The sequence below is a fragment of the Lepus europaeus genome, chromosome 2 (assembly GCF_033115175.1).
Source record: "Lepus europaeus isolate LE1 chromosome 2, mLepTim1.pri, whole genome shotgun sequence".
Lineage (NCBI taxonomy): Eukaryota > Metazoa > Chordata > Mammalia > Lagomorpha > Leporidae > Lepus > Lepus europaeus.
The window spans coordinates 140,201,851-140,221,826 of record NC_084828.1 but is presented as its reverse complement, the minus strand read 5'-3'; the positions used below and the strand labels follow the sequence as shown (position 1 = coordinate 140,221,826).

Genomic DNA, 19,976 nt, shown 5'->3' with positions numbered 1-19,976 from the left:
TCTCCATGACCTGGTGATACGCCGTCTTCAATACCATCTCCTGCAGTGACATGGGGGCTTTAGTGCCGTGGGTATCATCCATTACACAGGACATGACCTGGTCATGAACCCCTCCACTCAGGAGCCTGTGGGAACATGGAGGCTCCACACACTCACGTGTCACCTTCAGCCCAGTCCCTTCAACAGGAGAGGTTCCTAGCTGCTGTATCAGCATCACCTACTTTATTTGTTTGACAGGTAGAGTTATAGACAGAAAGGTCTTCCTTCCATTGGTTCACCCCCCAAATGACCACTATGGCCGGAGCTGCACTGATCCGAAGCCAGGAGCCAGGAGCCTCCTCCGGATCTCCCATGCAGGCGCAGGGGCCCAAGCACTTGGGCCATCCCCCACTGCCTTCCCGGGGCACAGCAGAGAGCTGGACTGGAAGAGGAGCAACCGGGACAGAACCAGCGCCCATATGAGATGCTGGCTCCGCAGGCAGAGGATTAACCAAGTGAGCCACAGCGCCAGCCCCAGCATTGCCCACTTCTAAGCAGACCTCTGAATCCTAACATTTGTGACTGTGCACAACCAGATGGTTTATGCTAAGTTTAATTACAAGACAGGCACAGCTACACAACTCTACTGAGCAGAACCTAAGCACAGGGGTTTACTTTGATTATTCGAACATCAACGTCTGTCATCTGCTCGGACTGCCAATACAAAATCCCACCCTGGAGGACTGAAATTCCTTTAAAACAATAGCTACTTATTTATATATTTGAAAGACAGAGTGGCAGAGACAGAGGGAGAGAGATCTTTCATCTACTGGTTCACTCCTCCAAAGGGCCCTAATTTCTAGGTCTGGGCTAGGCTGAAATCGGGAACCAGGAACTCTATTCCAGTCTCTCATGTGGGTGCAGGGGCCCAAGCACTTAGTCCATTCTGCACTGCCTTCTCAGGTGCATTAGCAGGGAACTGGATCAGAAGTAGAGTAGCCAGGACCATACCACTCTGATATGGGATGCCAGCATAGCAAATGATGGCTCAACCTGCTGTGCCACAATGCTGGCTTCCAGAAATTTCTCTTCTCATAATTCTAGGGGCTGGAAGTCCAGGATCAAGGTTCCAGCAGAGCTGGTTTTTTCTGGCCTCTCTCCTTGAACTGTGGATGGCCACCCTCCCCTGTGTCTGTACGTGGTCTTCATTCTGTGCATCTGTATCCAGATATCAGTCATGCTGGGTTAGGGTTTACCCAGTGACCTCATTTTAACTTAATTATCACTAAATATTCTGTCTCCAAATACAGTCACATTCTGAGGTACTAGGTGTTAGGACTTCAACATAACTAGTTATCTTCAGGGCTGATGCAGTGGTTTAGTAGGTTAGGCTTCTGCCTACGGTGCCAGCATCTCCTATGGGCACCAGTTCATATCCCAGCTATTCCACTTCTGATCCAGCTCTCTGCCAACGGCCTGGGAAAACAGTGGAAGATGGCCCCTGCACCTGCATGGGAGACCCAGAAGAGCTCCTGGCTTCAGACCAGCCCAGCTCCGGCCGTTGTGGCCATTTGGGGAATGAACTAGCAGGTGGAGGGCCTCTCCCTCTAACTTCACCACTCAAATAATCTTTTTAAAAAAAAAAAAAGACTATCTTTGAGGGGTGGGCACATTCAGTCCATAATATCATCCAAAATAATACTCTTGTCCTCTAAGATGCCTTCCTAATCACTCCAGGAAAAGGCAGCATGACAATAATTTCCATCTAAAAGAGGCATTGAAGAATTATGTGGGAAACACCAGGCTTTTGGATGAGATAAATTATATGACAAACATTCAGGTGATTAGCAGGTTGACTTGTAAGCCACATATTACAGTATATGGTGTGCTTGTCACCATTCTGTAAGCATCTTTGTAACCCTCCATCCTCAGGCTTTGCTTCTGGAATTGAAGGGCCACGCCGTCTGCCCTTTTACTGCCTTGAAGATCATCGATTGCAAGATGGACCCCTGGTCCCTCAGGCGGCTGGGGAAGGCTCTGCAGCTCAGCAGCTTGCGTGCTCTCGTCCTCGATTACTGCAAGTAAGGCTGGAACAGAGTCCCCTGGGGCTCTGCCGCTGCTGGCTGGGGCAGGCCAGAGCCAGGGGGAGCCCTGTGTGCCTCACGTCAAGGCCTGGCTAACAGACAACCTCTAACCCCTCCTTAGAGTTCATGTTCCTAAGCAAACAGTAGGTCGGCAGAGCTATCTCCATTTGTCCATTCAACAAACCCTTGCTAGAGGCCAGTTTATGCAGGAGGCCATGTTCATGCCTACATTCATTGCTAAGGAAGATACAAAGACATATGGAGCCATGCTGCGTAGCGCAAGGGAGAGGGTCTGAATATCAGAGGTCCACACATCTGTGAAGGTTTGGATAAGGGAAACCGCCCTTCCCTGGGTGATGGGTCAGTGCTCACCAGGAGGGGATCTGGGGAGGCAGGTGGGGTACTTGGGAGGAGCAGGGCAGGTTCTTTTGAGGGCTTGGGGTGCCCCGAGTATCAGGAGAAGGTCTGTGGGTGTTATCTTCACCATCATCATCAATACCAGTGAAAAGTTAACGTGTGCTCACTGTGCGCCGGGCTTGCTGCCTGGGCTATCTCGTTTGCCTTCCCGACCCTCTAGGAGATGTACATATTTCTATTCCTAGACTGTAGATGAGTTATCCACTTGTCAAGGCCAGCGTTGTGGTGCAGCAGGTAAAGCTGACACCTGACACCTGCTTCCCATATGGGCATCGGTTCATGTTCTGGCTGCTGCACTTCGATCCAGCTCTCTAATGGCCTGGGAAAAACAATAGAAGAGGCCCAAGTACTTGGGTTCCTGCTACCCATGTGGGAGGCCCGGATGCAGCTCCTGGCTCCAGCCTGGCCCAGTCAGCCCTGGCCATTGTGGCCATCTGGGGAGTAAACCAGTGGATGGAAGCTCTCTCTCCACCTCTCCCTTTCTAACTGTGACCTTTAAATATATAAATAAATCTTAGAGATCAAGTCATTCCAGGTCACTTGGCTTATTCAGAGTCCAGGTTGCGAGTCCAGATTATCTGAATCAGATTAACTCTTAGATTAGACATTAGATTGCATGGGGTCTAAATTGGCCATCTACAAGTTATTCAACTGCTTGTATGAGAAGTGGGAACTTCTGATCTATACAGAGATCTCCACTTCAGAAGTTGTGGTTCGTGACTTCCTGTGCAGTCACATGGGAACTGATACACAAAAGGCCAACGGGCTGAGAGGCAAGAGAAATGATTCCCGCCCGAGAAGCTGTGACTCTGAGCCACAAAGGCCCCTGAAGAACCAGGCTCCTCAGGGTCCTGCCAGTAACAGCAGGGAGTCCATCAGCAAAGCCAGGGGTGGGGGGGAGCTCACTCTTAAAAAAATTATTTGAAAAAGAGGGGGAGACAGACACAGAGCAATCTCCCATCACTGGTTCACTCTCCAAATGCCTGCAACAGACAGGGTTGGGTCAGACCAACATCAAGGGTGAGCCAAGAACTCAATCCAGGCCTCCCAAGTGGGTGGGAGGGACCGAACTACTGAAGCCATAGTCTACCGGCTCCCAGAGTAAGCATCAACAGGAAACTAGGGCCGGCGCCGTGGCTTAACAAGCTAATCCTCCGCCTTGTGGCGCCGGCACACTGGGTTCTAGTCCCGGTTGGGGTGCTGGATTCTATCCCGGTTGCCCCTCTTCCAGGCCAGCTCTCTGCTATGGCCCGGGAGTGCAGTGGAGGATGGCCCAAGTCCTTGGGCCCTGCACCCGCGTGGGAGACCAGGAGAAGCACCTGGCTCCTGGCTTCGGATCAGCGCGATGCGCCGGCCGCAGCGGCCATTGGAGGGTGAACCAACGGCAAAGGAAGACCTTTCTCTGTCTCACTATCCACTCTGCCTGTCAAAAAAATTAAAAAAAATAAAAAAAACCAGGAAACTAGAATAGGGATCAGAGCCAAGATCTGAACTGAGGCGCTGATACGGAATGCAGACCTCCCAAGCAACATTTTAGCTGCTGGGCCAAACTCCCACCCCAAACAGGGAGGGGGCTCTCTGCGGAGGTGCTCCAGGTTTCTGAAATGCTGCTAAAGGGGGGCGTTAGGCAGCGTCTCCTCACAGAAGGCCAGAGTCCTCAGAACACCAAGTAGTGGCTACAAGAACTGCTTGGAGCCCCCCGGCTACCTGTGTCTACTGGGAAGAAGCATCCTTGCTGCTGAGACCCTCCGTAGCCCAGTTCCTGGGAGGGACACCCAGAGACCTGCGCTGGTGGCAAGAGACACAAAGGGAGGATTCCCACCCTCAGGAAGGAGCCTGTGGTAACGTCAGTTGCATCACAGACAAGGTTGTCAGGCTGGTAGCTGGGACCCCCACCCGAGCCCTCAATGCCAGTATGGGGGTAGGCAGTGGCCTCTGCAGGCTGCATTCTCTCCCTGCTGCCTTCCCTACTAATCTGGGAGGCAGTACGCCCACGTACATAGCTGGCACGTAGAGGCCCTCAATAGTTCTTGTTAATGAGTTAAATTTTACAAGGTATTTCTGCTGATGCTACCCAGCTCATCTTCAAGCTCAAGCCTTGACAATCCAAATTCCTTGAAGATGTTGGTTTCACTCGTGGAACCTGAGTTTCCTGACCCAGGAGGATATACCAACACCCACCCCGCAAGGCAGCCCGCGACTCACTTTGCAAACCAAAGATTGTGTGACACAGGGCAAGGGAGTGGCACGGGGCCACGAAGGGGCCATGAGAGCTTGAACTTTCCTGAACCTGCTCTGCTTTCAACAGGCCCCTCCTTGTCAGAGCTGGCACCTCTGGCATCCTCCCAGAATGCTACCTGCCCTGCAAGCTGGGCCCCCTTGCCCGTCTCTACAGCAGCTGTCTCGGGCACTTGCCTCCACCCTTGAATGGGTGCTTCAAGACGCCTTCTGCTCCCTCCACCCAGGAGGCGGTCTTTGGGTCCCCTTCTCTCCGTACCCCACCTTGCCTACCATGGCTCCCTGAGCCCACCCAGGCCCTGGAAATCCAAGTGGGGATCAGCAGGGTTGCCTCTAACCACCCTGGGGAGGACTTTAAAATGAGCCACTCAGCGAGTGGCTCAGGTTTTGAAAGTCACTGATGTGTTGCTGTCATTTCTTCTTAGGTTCGCAAAGGAAGAAATGGAGAGTATTTTCTCAGGCCTGGAGAACCACCAAAGCCTTCATGGGCTCAGTCTGCGATACTGTGGTCTGGGGCCAGAGAGTGGACAGAGGCTGGGCTCTGTGGTCAGCCGAAGTGCCATCAGGTGTGCACCCTGCCCCCCACCCCACTCCACAGCTCAGCTTGGCACTTTCCTCAGTTAAATTGAGACACACACATGGCAGGGGGTGGTGGTGAGAGAGAAACAGATAACTCCCATCTGCTGGTTCACTCCCCAAATGCCTGGAACAGTTAGGGCTGGGCCAGATTGATACCGGGAGCCAGGAACTTAACCCAGGCCTCCGTGTGAGCAGCAGAACTCAATTCCTTGGGCCATCACATGCTGCCTCCCCGCGTGTGCCTTAGCACGGAGCAGAGCCTGAACTCGCCCATAGCAGAGTGCCTCAAACCCAGGCTGCCTAGCCACTCTGCCAGACGCCCGCCCTTCCACTATGATTTGAGTCATCTTTCTCCCCCCTCTAGTTATTTCTGTTGCTGTAGGTAGGAGAAAGATTCTTAGAGAATCAAGGACATCATGCTTGAATGAGGTGTTTGGTCAGCTGACTTGATCAGTAAGTCAAATTTGACATAAGATATCATTATGATTGTTTGCTGGTTCATTACTTTATGGCTAGATATATTATTTCATCAGCTGAAGAATTCAAATCCAGATTTCAGGAAGTGGAACCAACAGATGAACCTTTCTCCCCTTCCCGCAGAGAGCTGTTCCTTGATGGAAATCGCCTGCAATGTTCTGGAGCCTTGGCTCTCCTCAGACCCCTGGCAGAGTTTGCAGAGATGCAGGGGACAGGCCAGCCAGCCCCAGGCTCGCCCAACACCAGAGCCCCCCCTCAGCTGCTCCAAGGTCAGTGCCAGGGGTCTAGGCACTCACTTCCTGATGGGGAAGCTTTGCCGGGAGGGGCCGTCTCGGTACATGGAGATTCTTCTTCCCGAGTACGTGTGGGAGACAGAATAAGAGGCCCAGCGATATCTTTGTCCTAATCCTCAGAGCCTGTGAATATGTGATCTCACATGGCAAAAGGGACTTTACCGAGGGGATTGGGTTAAGGATCTTGAGACAGGGAAGTTATCCTGGACTATGCAAGTGGTCCAGCGTCATCTCAGAGGGAGGCAGGACAGTCAGAGGAGACCAGACGAGCAGAGGTGGGAAGTGATGTCAGGAAGGGGCCTCCAGAAGCTGGCCAAGGCAAGGAAATGAATTTCCCCGGTGCCTCCAAAGGCAGGCAGCTCCGCAGACTCCGACTTCTGCCTGTAAGACCCATTTCAGACCGATTTCCATAACTAAGAATGGCAACCTTGGATTGCTCTAAGCAACTCAGTGTGTGGCCAGGTATCACCCAGGCAGCCCGTGCAGCACGGTAATCAGACTGCATAGTGAAGGCAACCCTAACAGGATTAAAGAACATGGACTGACTGGCATCTGAGACTTCCATGAGTACAACTGTCTCAAGAGATGGCTGGCTGACGTCAGGGCTCCAGCTGTGTCAAACAGCCTCCGAGTTTGCTGCCCCTGACTCTCCTTCCATTCCAAGGGGTGACTTCTGAGTACAGCCAAGGTTTCTCCAAGGAGGCAAAGGCAGCTGATGGATCTGCCAACAGTCTCAGGGCTATATTATCATGACCTGTGAGCCTCGTTCTTCTAAATACTGTATCAAATCCCATAGGAAGGTTCTATCTAACCGACCCTCTTTGGATCACATTCTTAGCTCCTGGACCAGTGTCTAGGGTCCAGCTCATGGTGAGCCATGATTGGCCGGGATTCTCACACACAATGGAGCACTGTGACAGGCAGCTCTACCAGCATTGTCAATTCACAGTGGGGGTGTGGCAGTCCCCCAGAGAACAGGCCAATGAGGACAGACACAAGACAAAAACAATGGTGCTTACTTTCCCATAATTCACTTGTTTTCATAGATTCCAAGTATGCCTATTCACAACATATTTTAAAGCTGATTATGTTTAATTGGTAATCATAGCAAGGAGTTAATAGCACAGGCTTAGAGATGGACCCCAAATCCTACTCCAGCTGTGATGACTTTGAAGAGAAAGGGCTGAAATAAAACCTACTTTGTAGAAATGAATGCAAAGAACATGTGTCTAGCAGAGATTTGTACGTGCAATGGTTATCACTTATTGAGGGACTTTCATGGTAGATTTGTGTAGGTCATTTCTTGAATTTGACAATTCAGTCAACCCAATAAGTATACAGAAGAAAGCTAGAAGTCAATGTTTTCTATCAAATATACTTTCCCTGTGCCATTTCTACCAACATTCCTATAAACAGTGATGGTCCTAGGGTGATCATTTGATCTAGCAATGAAGACACCTGTGTCCCCTATCAGGGTACTTGGGTTCAATCCCCAGCTTCGCTCCCAATTCCAGCTTCCTGCTAATGCACACCCTGGAGAGCAGTGGTGATGGTTCGAGTAGCTGGGTCTCTGCCACCCACGTAGGAGACCTAGATTGGGTTCCCAGCTCCTGGCTTTGGTGCAGCCTAGTCCCGGCTGATGCAGACATTTGGGGAGAGAAAAGCATTTGGGAGCCTTTGCTTTTTCTCTTCCCTCCCCCAACCCCAAATAGCTAATTAAATAGAAACTTTTGAAAAGCTGTGATACTATTTATGAAATCCTATACTTCAGCTTTGGGATCTAAGTAATCAGTGGGTCCCATTTTTTGGGAATTGGAAATGTGAATGTACCACCTCAAGCGATTGATGTGTGGGAGGCAGGGTCAGGTCTGAGGGGGTAGAACTGGAAAGGTGACAGAAGTGACAAAGATGACAGGAAGAAACTTGGAGATCCCCCAGTGCATTTATCCCAAGTGTTTCTGCAGAAAGGAGCCTTCAACCTTAAGAGTTCAGGATTTGGGACCGGCGTTGTGGCGTGGCAGGTAAAGCTACCACCTGTGATGCCAGCACCCCATATGGGTGCAGGTTCATGTCTTGGTTGCTCCAGTTCCAATCCAGCTCCCTGCTAAAAGGAAGCCTTGTGTAAAGCAGAAGAAGATGGCCCAAGTGCTTGGGCCCCTGTCATCCATGTGGGAGACCCAGATGAAGCTTCTGGCTCCTGGCTTAGCCTTGGCCCAGTCCCAGCTGTTGCTGCCATCTAGGGAGTGAACCACAGATGAAAAATCTCGATCGATCTCTCTGCCTGACTTTCAAGTACATAAATTAATCTTAAAAATAGATCGAGATTGAGAGAGTGTGTTCAGGATTTGTTTTCCCAGAAAGCCAAAGGGGCAGGGCTGGAGCTGCCTACAGGGAGTGCCGTCCCTGTCATTCTTCACTGGGTGGGAACTGCTCCCACTGGGCCAAGCCCTGACATCAGCAGTCAACAGGCAGGACCTCTTTAAAGTTCCTCCCATCAGTTAAGATCTCAGCAAAATAACAACAAAACCACAACAAGTTCAAGTACATGTCTAGCTTCTCCTGCAGCTAACTGTGACAGTCTGAGGTCCACATTCACTGGAAACTTGGTGCTTATCCAGCTCAACTAGCACATTTGAGTCACTCTGCATTCTTTTGGGTAACTATTAGTAACTCCCAGCCACCCAAATACCACAGCCTGGGAGGCTTGAACAACAGAAATGTAGTTTCTCACGGTTCTAGGGGCTCAGAGTCTCATATCAGTTCTGTTGCCGGTTCAGGCTCTCTTCCTGGTTTGCAAACAGCCACCTTCTCACTGTAGCCTTCCCTGGGTACACAAAGACACAGAGACAGGCAGTCTATAGCCACTGCTACTTCTTCTCAGAAGGACACCGCTCCTATCAGATTGGGCCCCACCTTTGTGACCCCACATAACCCTAATTATTTCCTTAGTGAGCCACACTGGGGTTAGGGCTTGCACGTACGAAGGCAGAGGGGACACAAGCTTCAGTCCATAGCTGTAGTGTGCTCACCAGTGCAGACTGACAACACCTTCACCTTCAGAGTCGGACCGATAGACTCTGTTCAGCACACTAGTTTTCACACCTTGATTTAAACTTTTTGCCATCACAATTAGCCTTCAATGATAACTGGAAGAAAAGAGCCATGCGAGGCAAGAAAATCGAATTATGTTACACTACTAATGCCTCCCCTGTTTCCATTTTAAGTTTAAGGATTAGGCCAGCGCCGCAGCTCAATAAGCTAATCCTCTACCTGCGGCGCCGGCACACCAAGTTCTAGAACCGGTCAGGGCGCCAGATTCTGTCCCGGTTGCTCCTCTTCCAGGCCAGCTCTCTGCTATGGCCCGGGAAGGCAGTGGAGGATGGCCCAAGTGCTTGGGCCCTGCACCTGCATGGGAGACCAGGAGAGCACCTGGCTCCTGGCTTCGGATCAGCGTGATGCGCCGGGCGCAGCGGCCATTGGAGGGTGAACCAATGGCAAAAGGAAGACCTTTCTCTCTCACTGTCCACTCTGCCTGTCAGAGAAATTAAAAGGATTTACTTTATTTACTTTATTTGAAAGACAGTTATAGAGAGGGAGAACGAGAGGGAGAGAGATCTTTCATCTGCTGGTTCATTCCCCAAATGGCCACAACAGCCAGCACTGGGCCAGGCTGAAGCCAGGCGCTTCTTCTGGGTCTCCCATGTGGCTACAGGGGCTCAAGCACTTGGGCCATCCTCTACTGCTTTCCCAGGCACATTAGCAGGGAGCTGGATGGGAAGTGGAGCAGCCAGATCTCAAACTGGTGCCAATATGGGATGCCGACATTATAAGGAGCAATAATCCACAATGCCACAGTGCCAGCCCCTCCTTTTAATTTTTTTATTTGAAAAGCAGAGACAGCATCTGTCTGATGGTTGGCTTCCCAAATATCTGCAATAGGCAGTGATATGCCAGCCTGATGTCAAAAGCTTGGAATTCGATCCAAGTCTCACCCATGGGTCTCAGAGACTCAAGTGCTCAAGCCATCACCACTGCCTCCCAGGGTCTGCATTTGCAGGAAGCTGGAGCCAGTGTAGAACTCTGGGTACTCGGATATGAAACACAGGCATCTTAACCTCTTGGCCAAATACCTGCCCTCTTTCTCCTTTTTAACCACAAGATACTTTGTACCAATTGCCTGAGTAACAAATCCTAATTTTTGTATTACTTAGATCTCTAAGCATCCAGGTGTTGGCTAAGGGAAAGCCATTGTACTGATCTTCTCCAACCATCTAGTGGTGTTTAGGGTCTCACATTTACCCCAACTTCCCTTACTAACTAGCACCCCGATTTTGCTTTGAAGGAACTACCCTTCCCCTGCGGGCTGCAGCCTAGTGAAGGGGTCAGTTAAGGCATCTACCCTCTCCTGGCCAGGGTGTGTACAGGACCTACGTTCTGCCAACTGGACTTTGCCACCCTAAAAATGTGCCTCGAGCAGTGTCCTTTGCCTCATCCAGCCAGGCCTGGGAGCTGTCATGGCTCCTGTCCTTTAATAACCCTGGCCTTGGAACCAGGGTACATGAAAACTTTCCACGGAATGTGCTGGGCAGGGTGTGGATGCTTTTAAACAGAGGTCTAGATTCACGGCTTCCCCAGGGAATATGTGCCTGAGACTTAGAAGTCCTTGATCACACCCATCCTCCTCCTACTTTGCAAGAGACAGACAACCTCTCCCATTCAGTGTGCCAGCAGAGTCTTCCCCTGGAGTATGAAGAGGAAGAGATGTTTCCAAATGTTAATGTAAATGTTAACCAAATAAATGACTAATAATTCAATGACAGATCATTCTCACACATCAGTGGTTTCCAGTTTTTGCTTTTACCACAATTGAAGAAGCAAGTCATGGTATTGGCTGAAAGTCCATTAAAAACTTTGTTGATCTATATATGATTTTCAACGTACAACTCAGCAGTTCAGAGAATGAAATAATACCACGGTATTATTAATCTCCTAGGATTGTCCCATTAAGTTAGAATTTTAGATGCAAAATAATTTATTATGTGACATGCAATGTTTGGGATACACATACACTAAGATAACTGTTCCTTGTTTATCTGGCATTTGAATGGAACTGAATGTCCTGTACTGGAAAGAGGGGGGGGATGGGGGAAGAGGCTAAATCTAGCAGCCCTATTCCATCCCCATTGTGGGTAAACAAGTTTTCTCAGCACTAGAAACCACAACAATGAAAAACAAACAGAATTCATACTCAACTGTCTCATCCTAGCAATAATATCCCTCAGTTAATATGTGAATTGTAGGAACAAAAGGTCATCCATCCCCTTGAGAAATGCATTCAATAAGATTTTTGTATTTTGACTTTTGAAGGTTTAAAATACATATGTTGTATTTATCACTACATGCTACTATAGTACTAATGATTTGGGGACTATCTTAAAATGCGTTTTATGTGAGTGAAGTTGAACATCTTTTCATTTGATTTTGTTTATAGCGCTTGTCTACTTTCTTCCTGGCCTATGGCCTTCTTACTTCTTACTTCATTTATTAAACTCTTTATTTAGCAGAACCACTAAGCCTTTGACTATAATGTCAATTAAAAATGTTATCTCGGTTGAGGGCAAGATGGTGGAATAGGAAGGGAGCACACTGATAGTCCAGGGAGAGAGAGTTTAATAAAAGTGGAGATACTGCAGGGTCAAGGAAGAGTAGGGGAAGAAATAGCAGAGAAACTCTTCCGGAACTAGTGATTCACAGTGGACCTGCGTGGAGAGCGTGGGAGCCCAAGTTCGGGACACCAGCGGCAGACTCAACACACCAGCGCTGGAACGCAAGGTGAGCCGAACCTCAATAGCCCAAGACACCGGCAGGGAAGCGGAAAGAGGAGACTAGTGGGAATGAAGCTTGAAACCCCATGGGGAAAAGTTCACCTGGCTAACTAGAAGAGAGGAAAAAAAAAGTGACCGATACAGACACGAGTTTCTCTCTCTCTGCTCACCCCTGAAAGGCGGGCAAGACAAAGAGCAGGTGCCATTTTGGAGATACGTCATAAGCAGGGCGACCTCAGGTCTGCACCGGCCCTGAGCCTAGCAGAAAAACCTGACTCTGTGGGGGTGGGGGGGGAGTGAAATAACAGGAGATTGGGACATAGTGAGTGTGTGTTGCTAAAGAACCGAGACTGTGAAAAGAGACGGTGGGGGAGAGAACTCACGGAATTCACATGAGTGCTCTCCAGAGACGCTACAGTTTGGCAACCTTGGCAACCCAGTGGGAGACTGCAGGAGAATTGGAGCCCACCTTGAGGGCAGCAGAGATTCCCTGTGTGGTCCTTGGGAAAGAGCTTCTGATCTCTGGCTCCTGTGGGTGTATCATTTGCCTGCTAATCACCTCCAATTCCATTCAGCTGTGCTGAATTACTTCCCTTTTGAATCAAAAAAAAAAAAAAAAAAGAAGAAAGATTTACCATGCCTAACCTGGGAGTGTCACCTTTGGCACACCCTCAACCCTGAGGAACCAATGAGAGCTCTCAGGCCACACCCATCTCAAGCCTCTAAGGCTCCATCAAAAGCAGACAGTCTACTTAACCTAGAGCCATAGTGTAAGAAAAAAACACCATAGTGAAGAAACCAAAGAATATCTCCAATATGCCAAACAAACACAAAAACCAAGGTAACAAGAACAAGGAAGACACTATGATGCCCCCAAATGAACACACCCCAATTCAAGATTATGAAGATGAAGAGATAGAGGAAATGCAAGAAGCGGATCTCAAAAAATTGATAAGAACACTAAGAAGTTCTCAAAAACAAATTCTTGAACTACAGAAATCCTTAATGGACAAGATAGAAAATCTCTCATGAAAATGAAATATTAAGGAGGAATCAAAATGAAATGAAACAACTAGTGGAACAAGAAACTGTGATAGTGATGAGAAATCATAATGAAAAGAATTCAATAGATCAAATGACAAACACATTAGAGAGCCTTAAAAACAATGGGTGAAACAGAAGAGAGAATATCGGACTTAGAAGACAGAGCACAGGAAAGGAGACAGGCAAACCAAAGAAGAGGAAATTAGAAATCTAAAAAATATTGTCAGGTTTTTTTAATAGTATCCTGTAGATTCCCAACATTCGGGTTCTAGGAGTTCCTGAAGGCATGGAGAGAGAGACAGGATTAGAAGGCCTTTTTAGTGAGATACTAGCAGAAAATTTCTGAGGTTTGGAGAAGGACAGAGACATCCTAGTACAGGAAGCTCATAGAGCCCCTAGTAAACATGACCAAAAGAGAGCCTCACCACGACATATTGTAATTAAACTCACCACAGTGAAACATAAAGAGAAGATTCTAAAATGCATAAGAGAGAAACGTCAGATTTCTCATCAGAAACCCTACAAGCCAGAAGGGAATGGCAAGACATAGCCCAGGTACTAAGAGAAAAACTGCCAGCCCAGAATACTATATCCTGCAAAGCTCTCATTTGTGAATGAAGGCGGAATAAAGACCTTTCACAGCAAACAGAAATTGAAATAATCTGTCGCCACTCGTCCAGCTCTGCAAAAGATGCTTAAAGATGTGTTACACGCAGAAACACAGAAACACGGTCATCAACATGAAAGAAGGTAAAGGAAGGAAACCTCACAGCAAGAGATCACAGGAAGCTCAAAGCATATATTAGAAAATATCTTTGGCAAATGGTAGGGCAAAGTTACTACTTATCAATAGTCACATTGAACGTTAATGGCCTGAACTGTCCAGTTAAAAGACACCGATTGGCTGACTGGGTTAAGGAACAAAACCCATCTATTTGCTGCTTACAAGAAACATCTTTCTAACAGTTGCATACAGACTGAAAGTTAAAGGCTGGAAAAAGATGTACCATGCCAACAGAAATGAAAAAAAGAGCAGGCGTAGCCATCTTAATATCGGATAACGTAAATTTTACCACAAAAACTATTAGGAGAGACAAAGAGGGGCACTATATAGTGATTAAGGGATCCATTCAACAGGAAGATATAACGATTATCAATGCATATGCACCTAATTACAGGGCACCGGTTTATATAAAAGATTTGTTAAGGGACTTAAAGTGAGACTTAGACCCCAATACAATAGTACTGGGGGACTTCAATACTCCACTCTGAGATAGATCAACAGGACAGATATCAACAAGGAGACAGAAGATTTAAATGACACTATAGCTCAAATAGACCTAACAGATATCTACAGAACTTTTCATCCTTCACAGAAAGCATTTACATTCTTCTCAGCAGTACATGGAACCTTCTCTAGGATTGACCACATAGTAGGCCATAAAGCAAGTCTCAGCAAATTCAAAAGAATTGAAATCATACCATGCAGCTTCTCAGACCACAGTGAAATGAAGCTGGAAATTAGCAACTCAGGAATCCCTAGAGCATATGCAAACACATGGAGACTGAACAACATGCTCCTGAATGAACATGGGTCACAGAAGAAATTAAAAGAGAAATCAAAAATTTCCTGGAAGTAAATGAGGATAACACATCATACCAAAACCTATAGGATACAGCAAAAGCAGTGTTAAGAGGAAAGTTTATGTAGCAATAAGTGCCTACATCAAGAAATTGGAAAGGCACCAAATAGATGAGCTTTCAGTTCATCTCAAGATCTAGAAAATCAGCAGCAAACAAGACCCAAATCTAGTAGAAGAGAAATAATTAAAATCAAAGAAATCAACAGGATTGAATCCAAAAAAAAGTTACCAAAAAAAAAAAAAAATCAGCCAAACGAGGAGCTGGTTTTTTTGAAAAAATAAACATAATTGACACAACATTGGCCCAACTAACTAAAAGAAAAGACCCAAATCAATAAAATCAGAGATGAAAAAGGAAACATAACAGACACCACAGAAATAAAAAGAATCATCAGAAATTACCTCAAGGACTTGTATGCCAGCAAACAGGGAAATCTATCAGAAATGGACAGATTCTTGGACACATACAACCTACCTAAATTGAGCCAGGAAGACATAGAAAACCTAAACAGACCCATAACTGACACAGAAATTGAAACAGTAATAAAGGCCCTCCCAACAAAGAAAAGCCCAGGACCAGATGGATTCACTGCTGAGTTCTACCAGACATTTAGAGAAGAACTAACTCCAATTCTTCTCAAACTATTCAAAACAATCGAAAAAGAGAATCCTCCCAAATTCTATGAAGCCAGCATCACCTTAATTCCTAAGCCAGAAAAAGATGCAGCATTGAAAGAGAATTACAGACCAATATCCCTGATGAACATAGATGCAAAAATACTCAATAAAATTCTGGCCAATAGAATGCAACAACACATCAGAAAGATCATCCACCCAGACCAAGTGGGATTTATCCCTGGTATGCAGGGATGGTTCAACGTTCGCAAATCAATCAACGTGATACACCACATTAACAGACTGCAGGAGAAAAACCATATGATTCTCTCAATAGACGCAGAGAAAGCATTTGATAAAATACAATACCCTTTCATGATGAAAACTCTAAGCAAACTGGGTATGGAAGAACATTCCTCAATACAATCAAAGCAATTTATGAAAAACCCATGGCCAGCATCCTATTTGAATGGGGCAAAGTTGGAAGCATTTCCACTGAGATCTGGTACCAGACAGGGATGCCCACTCTTACCACTGCTATTCAATATAGTTCTGGAAGTCTTAGCCAGAGCTATTAGGCAAGAAAAAGAAATTAAAGGGATACAAATTGGGAAGGAAGAACTCAAACTATCCATCTTTGCAGATGATATGATTCTTTATTTAGGGGACCCAATGAACTCTAAGAGACTACTGGAACTCATCGAAGAGTTTGGCAAAGTAGCAGGATATAAAATCAATGCATAAAAATCAACAGCCTTTGTATACACAGGCAATGCCACGGCTGAGGAAGAACTTCTAAGTTCAATCCCATTCACAATAGCTACAAAAACAAATACCTTGGAATAAACTTAACCAAGGATGTTAAAAAATACCTATGATGAAAATTAAAAAACCTTAAAGAAAAGGATACCAAAAAATGGAAAATTCTTCCATGCTCATGGATTGGAAGAATCAATATCATCAAAATGTCCATTCTCCCAAAAGCAATACACAGATTCAATGCAATACCAAAATACCAAAGATTCTTCTCAGATCTGGAAAAAATGATGCTGAAATTCATATGGAGACACAAGAGACCTTGAATAGCTAAAGCAAGCTTGTACAACAAAAAGCCAGAGGCATCACAATACCAGATTTCAGGACATACTACAGGGCAGTAATTTAAAAAACAGCATGGTACTGGTACAGAAACAGATGGATAGACCATTGGAACAGAATAGAAACACCAGAAATCAATCCAAACATCTACAGCCAACTTGTATTTGATCAAGGATCCAAAACCAATCCCTGGAGTAAGGACAGTCTATTTAATAAATGGTGCTGGGAAAACTGGATTTCCCCATGCAGAATCATGAAGCAAAACCCCTACCTTTCACCTTACACAAAATTTCTCTCAACATGGATTAAAGATCTAAATCTACGACCCCACACCAAATTATTAGAGAGCATTGGAGAAACCCTGCAAGATATAGGTACTGACAGAGACTTCCTGGAAAATACCCCAGAAGCACAGTCAGTCAAAGCCAAAACTAACTATTGGGATTGAATCAAATTGAGAAGTTTCTGTACTGCAAAAGAAACAGTCAGGAAAGTGAATAGGCAACCGACAGAATGGGAAAAAATATTTGCAAACTATGCAACAGATAAAGGGCTGATAACCAGAATCTACAAAGAGATCAAGAAACTCCACAACATCAAAACAACCCACTTAAGAGATGGGCCAAGGACCTCAGACATCTTTCAAAAGAAGAAATCCAAATGGCCAACAGACACATTAAAAAAATATTCAAGATCACTAACAATCAGGGAAATGCAAATCAAAACCACAATGAGGTTTCACCTCACCCCAGCAAGAATGGCTCACATTCAGAAGTCTATCAACAATAGATGCTGGCGAGGATGTGGGGAAAAAGGGACGCTAACCCACTGTTGGTGGGAATGCAGACTGGTTAAGCCACTATGGAAGTCAGTCTGGAACTCCTCAGAAACCTGAATATAACCCTACCATACAACCCAGCCATCCCACTCCTTGGAATTTACCCAAAGGAAATTAAATTGGCAAACAAAAAAGCCGTCTGCACATTAATGTTTATTGCAGCTCAATTCACAATAGCCAAGACCTGGAACCAACCCAAATGCCCATCAACAGTAGACTGGATAAAGAAATTATGGGAAGTGTACTCCATAGAATACTATACAGCAGTCAAAACCAATGAAACCCGGTCATTTGCAACAAGATGGAGGAATCTGGAAAACATCATGCTGAGTGAATTAAGCCAGTCCCAAAGGGACAAATATCTTATGTTCTCCCTGATTGGAGACAGCTAACTGAGCACCAAAGGTGAAACCTGTTGAAGTGAATTTGGCACTATGAGAAACAGTGACTTGATCAGCTCTTGTCCTGACTGTTGATGTACAATGGAAATCTTTATCCATTTTAGTATTTTCTTTTTGTTCTAGTACTAGTGGTTGAACTCTGTAATTAACACACAATTATTCTTAGGTGTTTAAATTTTAACTGAAAAGTGATCCCTGTTAAATTTAAGAGTGGAAAAAGGGAGGAGATGTACAATTTGGGACATGCTCAATCGGACTTGCCACAAATGGTGGAGTTAGAAACGTGCCAGGGATTCCAATCCAATCCAATCAAGGTTGCATGTACCAGTGCCATCTCACTAGTCCAAGTGATTGTCTTCAATTCACAATTGATCACACTGATAGGTCTAAGAGTCAAAGGGATCACACAAACAAGACTAGTGTCTGCTAATACTAACTGATAGAACCAAAAAGGGAGAGAACGATCCAATATGGGAAATGGGAGACACAGCAGACTCCTAGAATGGCAGATGTCCTAAATAGCACTCTGGCCTCAGAATCACCCTTAAGGCATTTGGATCTGGCTGAAGAGATCATGAGAGTATTTCAGGCATGGAAAGCCAAGACACTCTGGCAAAAAAATAAAAAATTAAAAAAGACCTAAATTAAAGATCTCTGCGAGTGAGATCCCAGTGGAAAGAACGGGGCCATCAAAGAAGGAGGTACCTTTCTCTGAAGGGAGGAGAGAACTTCCACTTTGACTATGACCCTATCAGAATAAGATCGAAGTCAGTGAACTCAAAAGGCTTCCATAGCCTTGGCAACTCATGACTAGAGCCTAGGGAGATTACTGACGCCATAAACAAGAGTGTCAAATTGTTAAGTCAACAACAGGAGTCACTGTGTACTTACGTCTCGTGTGGGATCTGTCCTTAATGGGTTGTCCAATGTGAAGTAATGCTATAACTAGTACTGAAACAGTATTTTTACACCTTGTGTTTGTGTGGGTGCAAACTGATGAAATCTTTACTTAGTATATACTGAATCGATCTTCTGTATATAAAGGTAATTGAAGATGAAAAAACCTTGGTGTTAAATTGGAAATTGCATAGAAAATTAATCAATTTTTTAAGAATATCATGTAGGATCTGTCATTAATGTGCTGTACACTGTGATTTAATGCTATAACTAGTACTCCAACCGTATTTTTCACTTGGTGTTGCTATGTGAGGGCAAATTGTTGAAATCTTTACTTTATATACAGAAGATCAGTTTAGTATATATAGAGAATTGAAAATGAATCTTGATGTGAATAGAAGGGGAGAGGGAACGGGAAAGGGGAGGGTTGTGGGTGGGAGGGAAGCCATTGTAATCCATAAGCTGTACTTTTATTTTAATGAATATAAATTTTCAAAGTTTAAAAAAATGTTATGTCAGTGCTATGGTGTGGCATGTTAAAGCCCCAGTTCAGTGCCAGCATCTCATATGGGTGCTAGTTAGAGTCCCTGCTACTCCACTTCTGATCCAGCTCCCTGCTAATGGGCCTGGGAAAGTAGCCGAAGATTGTCCAAATACTTGGGCCTCTGCACCCATGTGGGAGACCTGGGAGAAGCTCCTGGCTTCAGCCTGGCCCAGCCCTGGCTGTTGTGACCATTTGGGGAGTGAACCAGCAAGTGGAATACCTCTGTCTCAACCTCTCTGTAACTCTGCCTTTCAAATAAATAAATTTTTAAAAATATATTATCTCGGCCAGCACTGCAGCTCACTAGGCTAATCTTCCACCTGCAGTGCTAGCACCCCAGGTTCTAGTCCCAGTTGGGGCGCTAGTTCTGTCCCAGTTGCTCCTCTTCCAGTCCAGCTCTCCTGTGGCTGGGAAGGCAGTGGAGGATGGCCCAAGTGCTTGGGCCCTGCACCCGCATGGGAGTCTAGGAGGAAGCACCTGGCTCCTGGCTTTGGATCAGCGCAGCGCGCTGGCCATAATGACCATTTGGGGGGTAAACCAACAGAAGGAAGACCTTTCTCTGTCTATAACTGTCTAACTCTGCCTGTCAAAATATATATGTATCTCAAAAGTTAAAAAAAATGAAAATTGGTAAATACAGATGAAATTTAATACTTTGGATCCTATGATTCTAAGAGGGGTTAAAATTTAAATATCTATACATGTAGCATTACAAAGGAGTATTACAGGCTGATCTACACCAGACTCTCAGATGTAAACTCTTCAGAGTGAGCAGAAGTAGGAATAAAAGCACAGGAAGTAAGGGAACAAGGTCAAGTTTTCTACGACTGCAGGAGCCTCTGCTCGTGCCTGGCAGTGCTTGGGATGTCCTAAGGAACTATGGCGAGAATCCGATGGCTTAAAGTTTAGACTCCATTTGATCCACTTAAAGAAATGGATAGAACATTCTATTTTTAAATGTCAGTATTTGCATTTTTCTAGAAATTGCAACCTCTGGAATTTTC

General features: G+C 45.8%; 1 protein-coding gene across 1 annotated transcript in view; it reads left to right on the top strand.

Moving 5' to 3' along the window:
* LOC133749555 (uncharacterized) overlaps positions 1-19,976 on the top strand; it is a 77,198-nt gene that overhangs the window by 16,442 nt on the left and 40,780 nt on the right. The window contains 6 exon segments of the mRNA XM_062178764.1: positions 1,912-2,060; positions 5,144-5,284; positions 5,898-5,997; positions 6,519-6,547; positions 8,039-8,053; positions 10,481-10,498. Of these exon segments, the coding sequence (XP_062034748.1) occupies positions 1,912-2,060; positions 5,144-5,284; positions 5,898-5,997; positions 6,519-6,547; positions 8,039-8,053; positions 10,481-10,498 (452 nt within the window).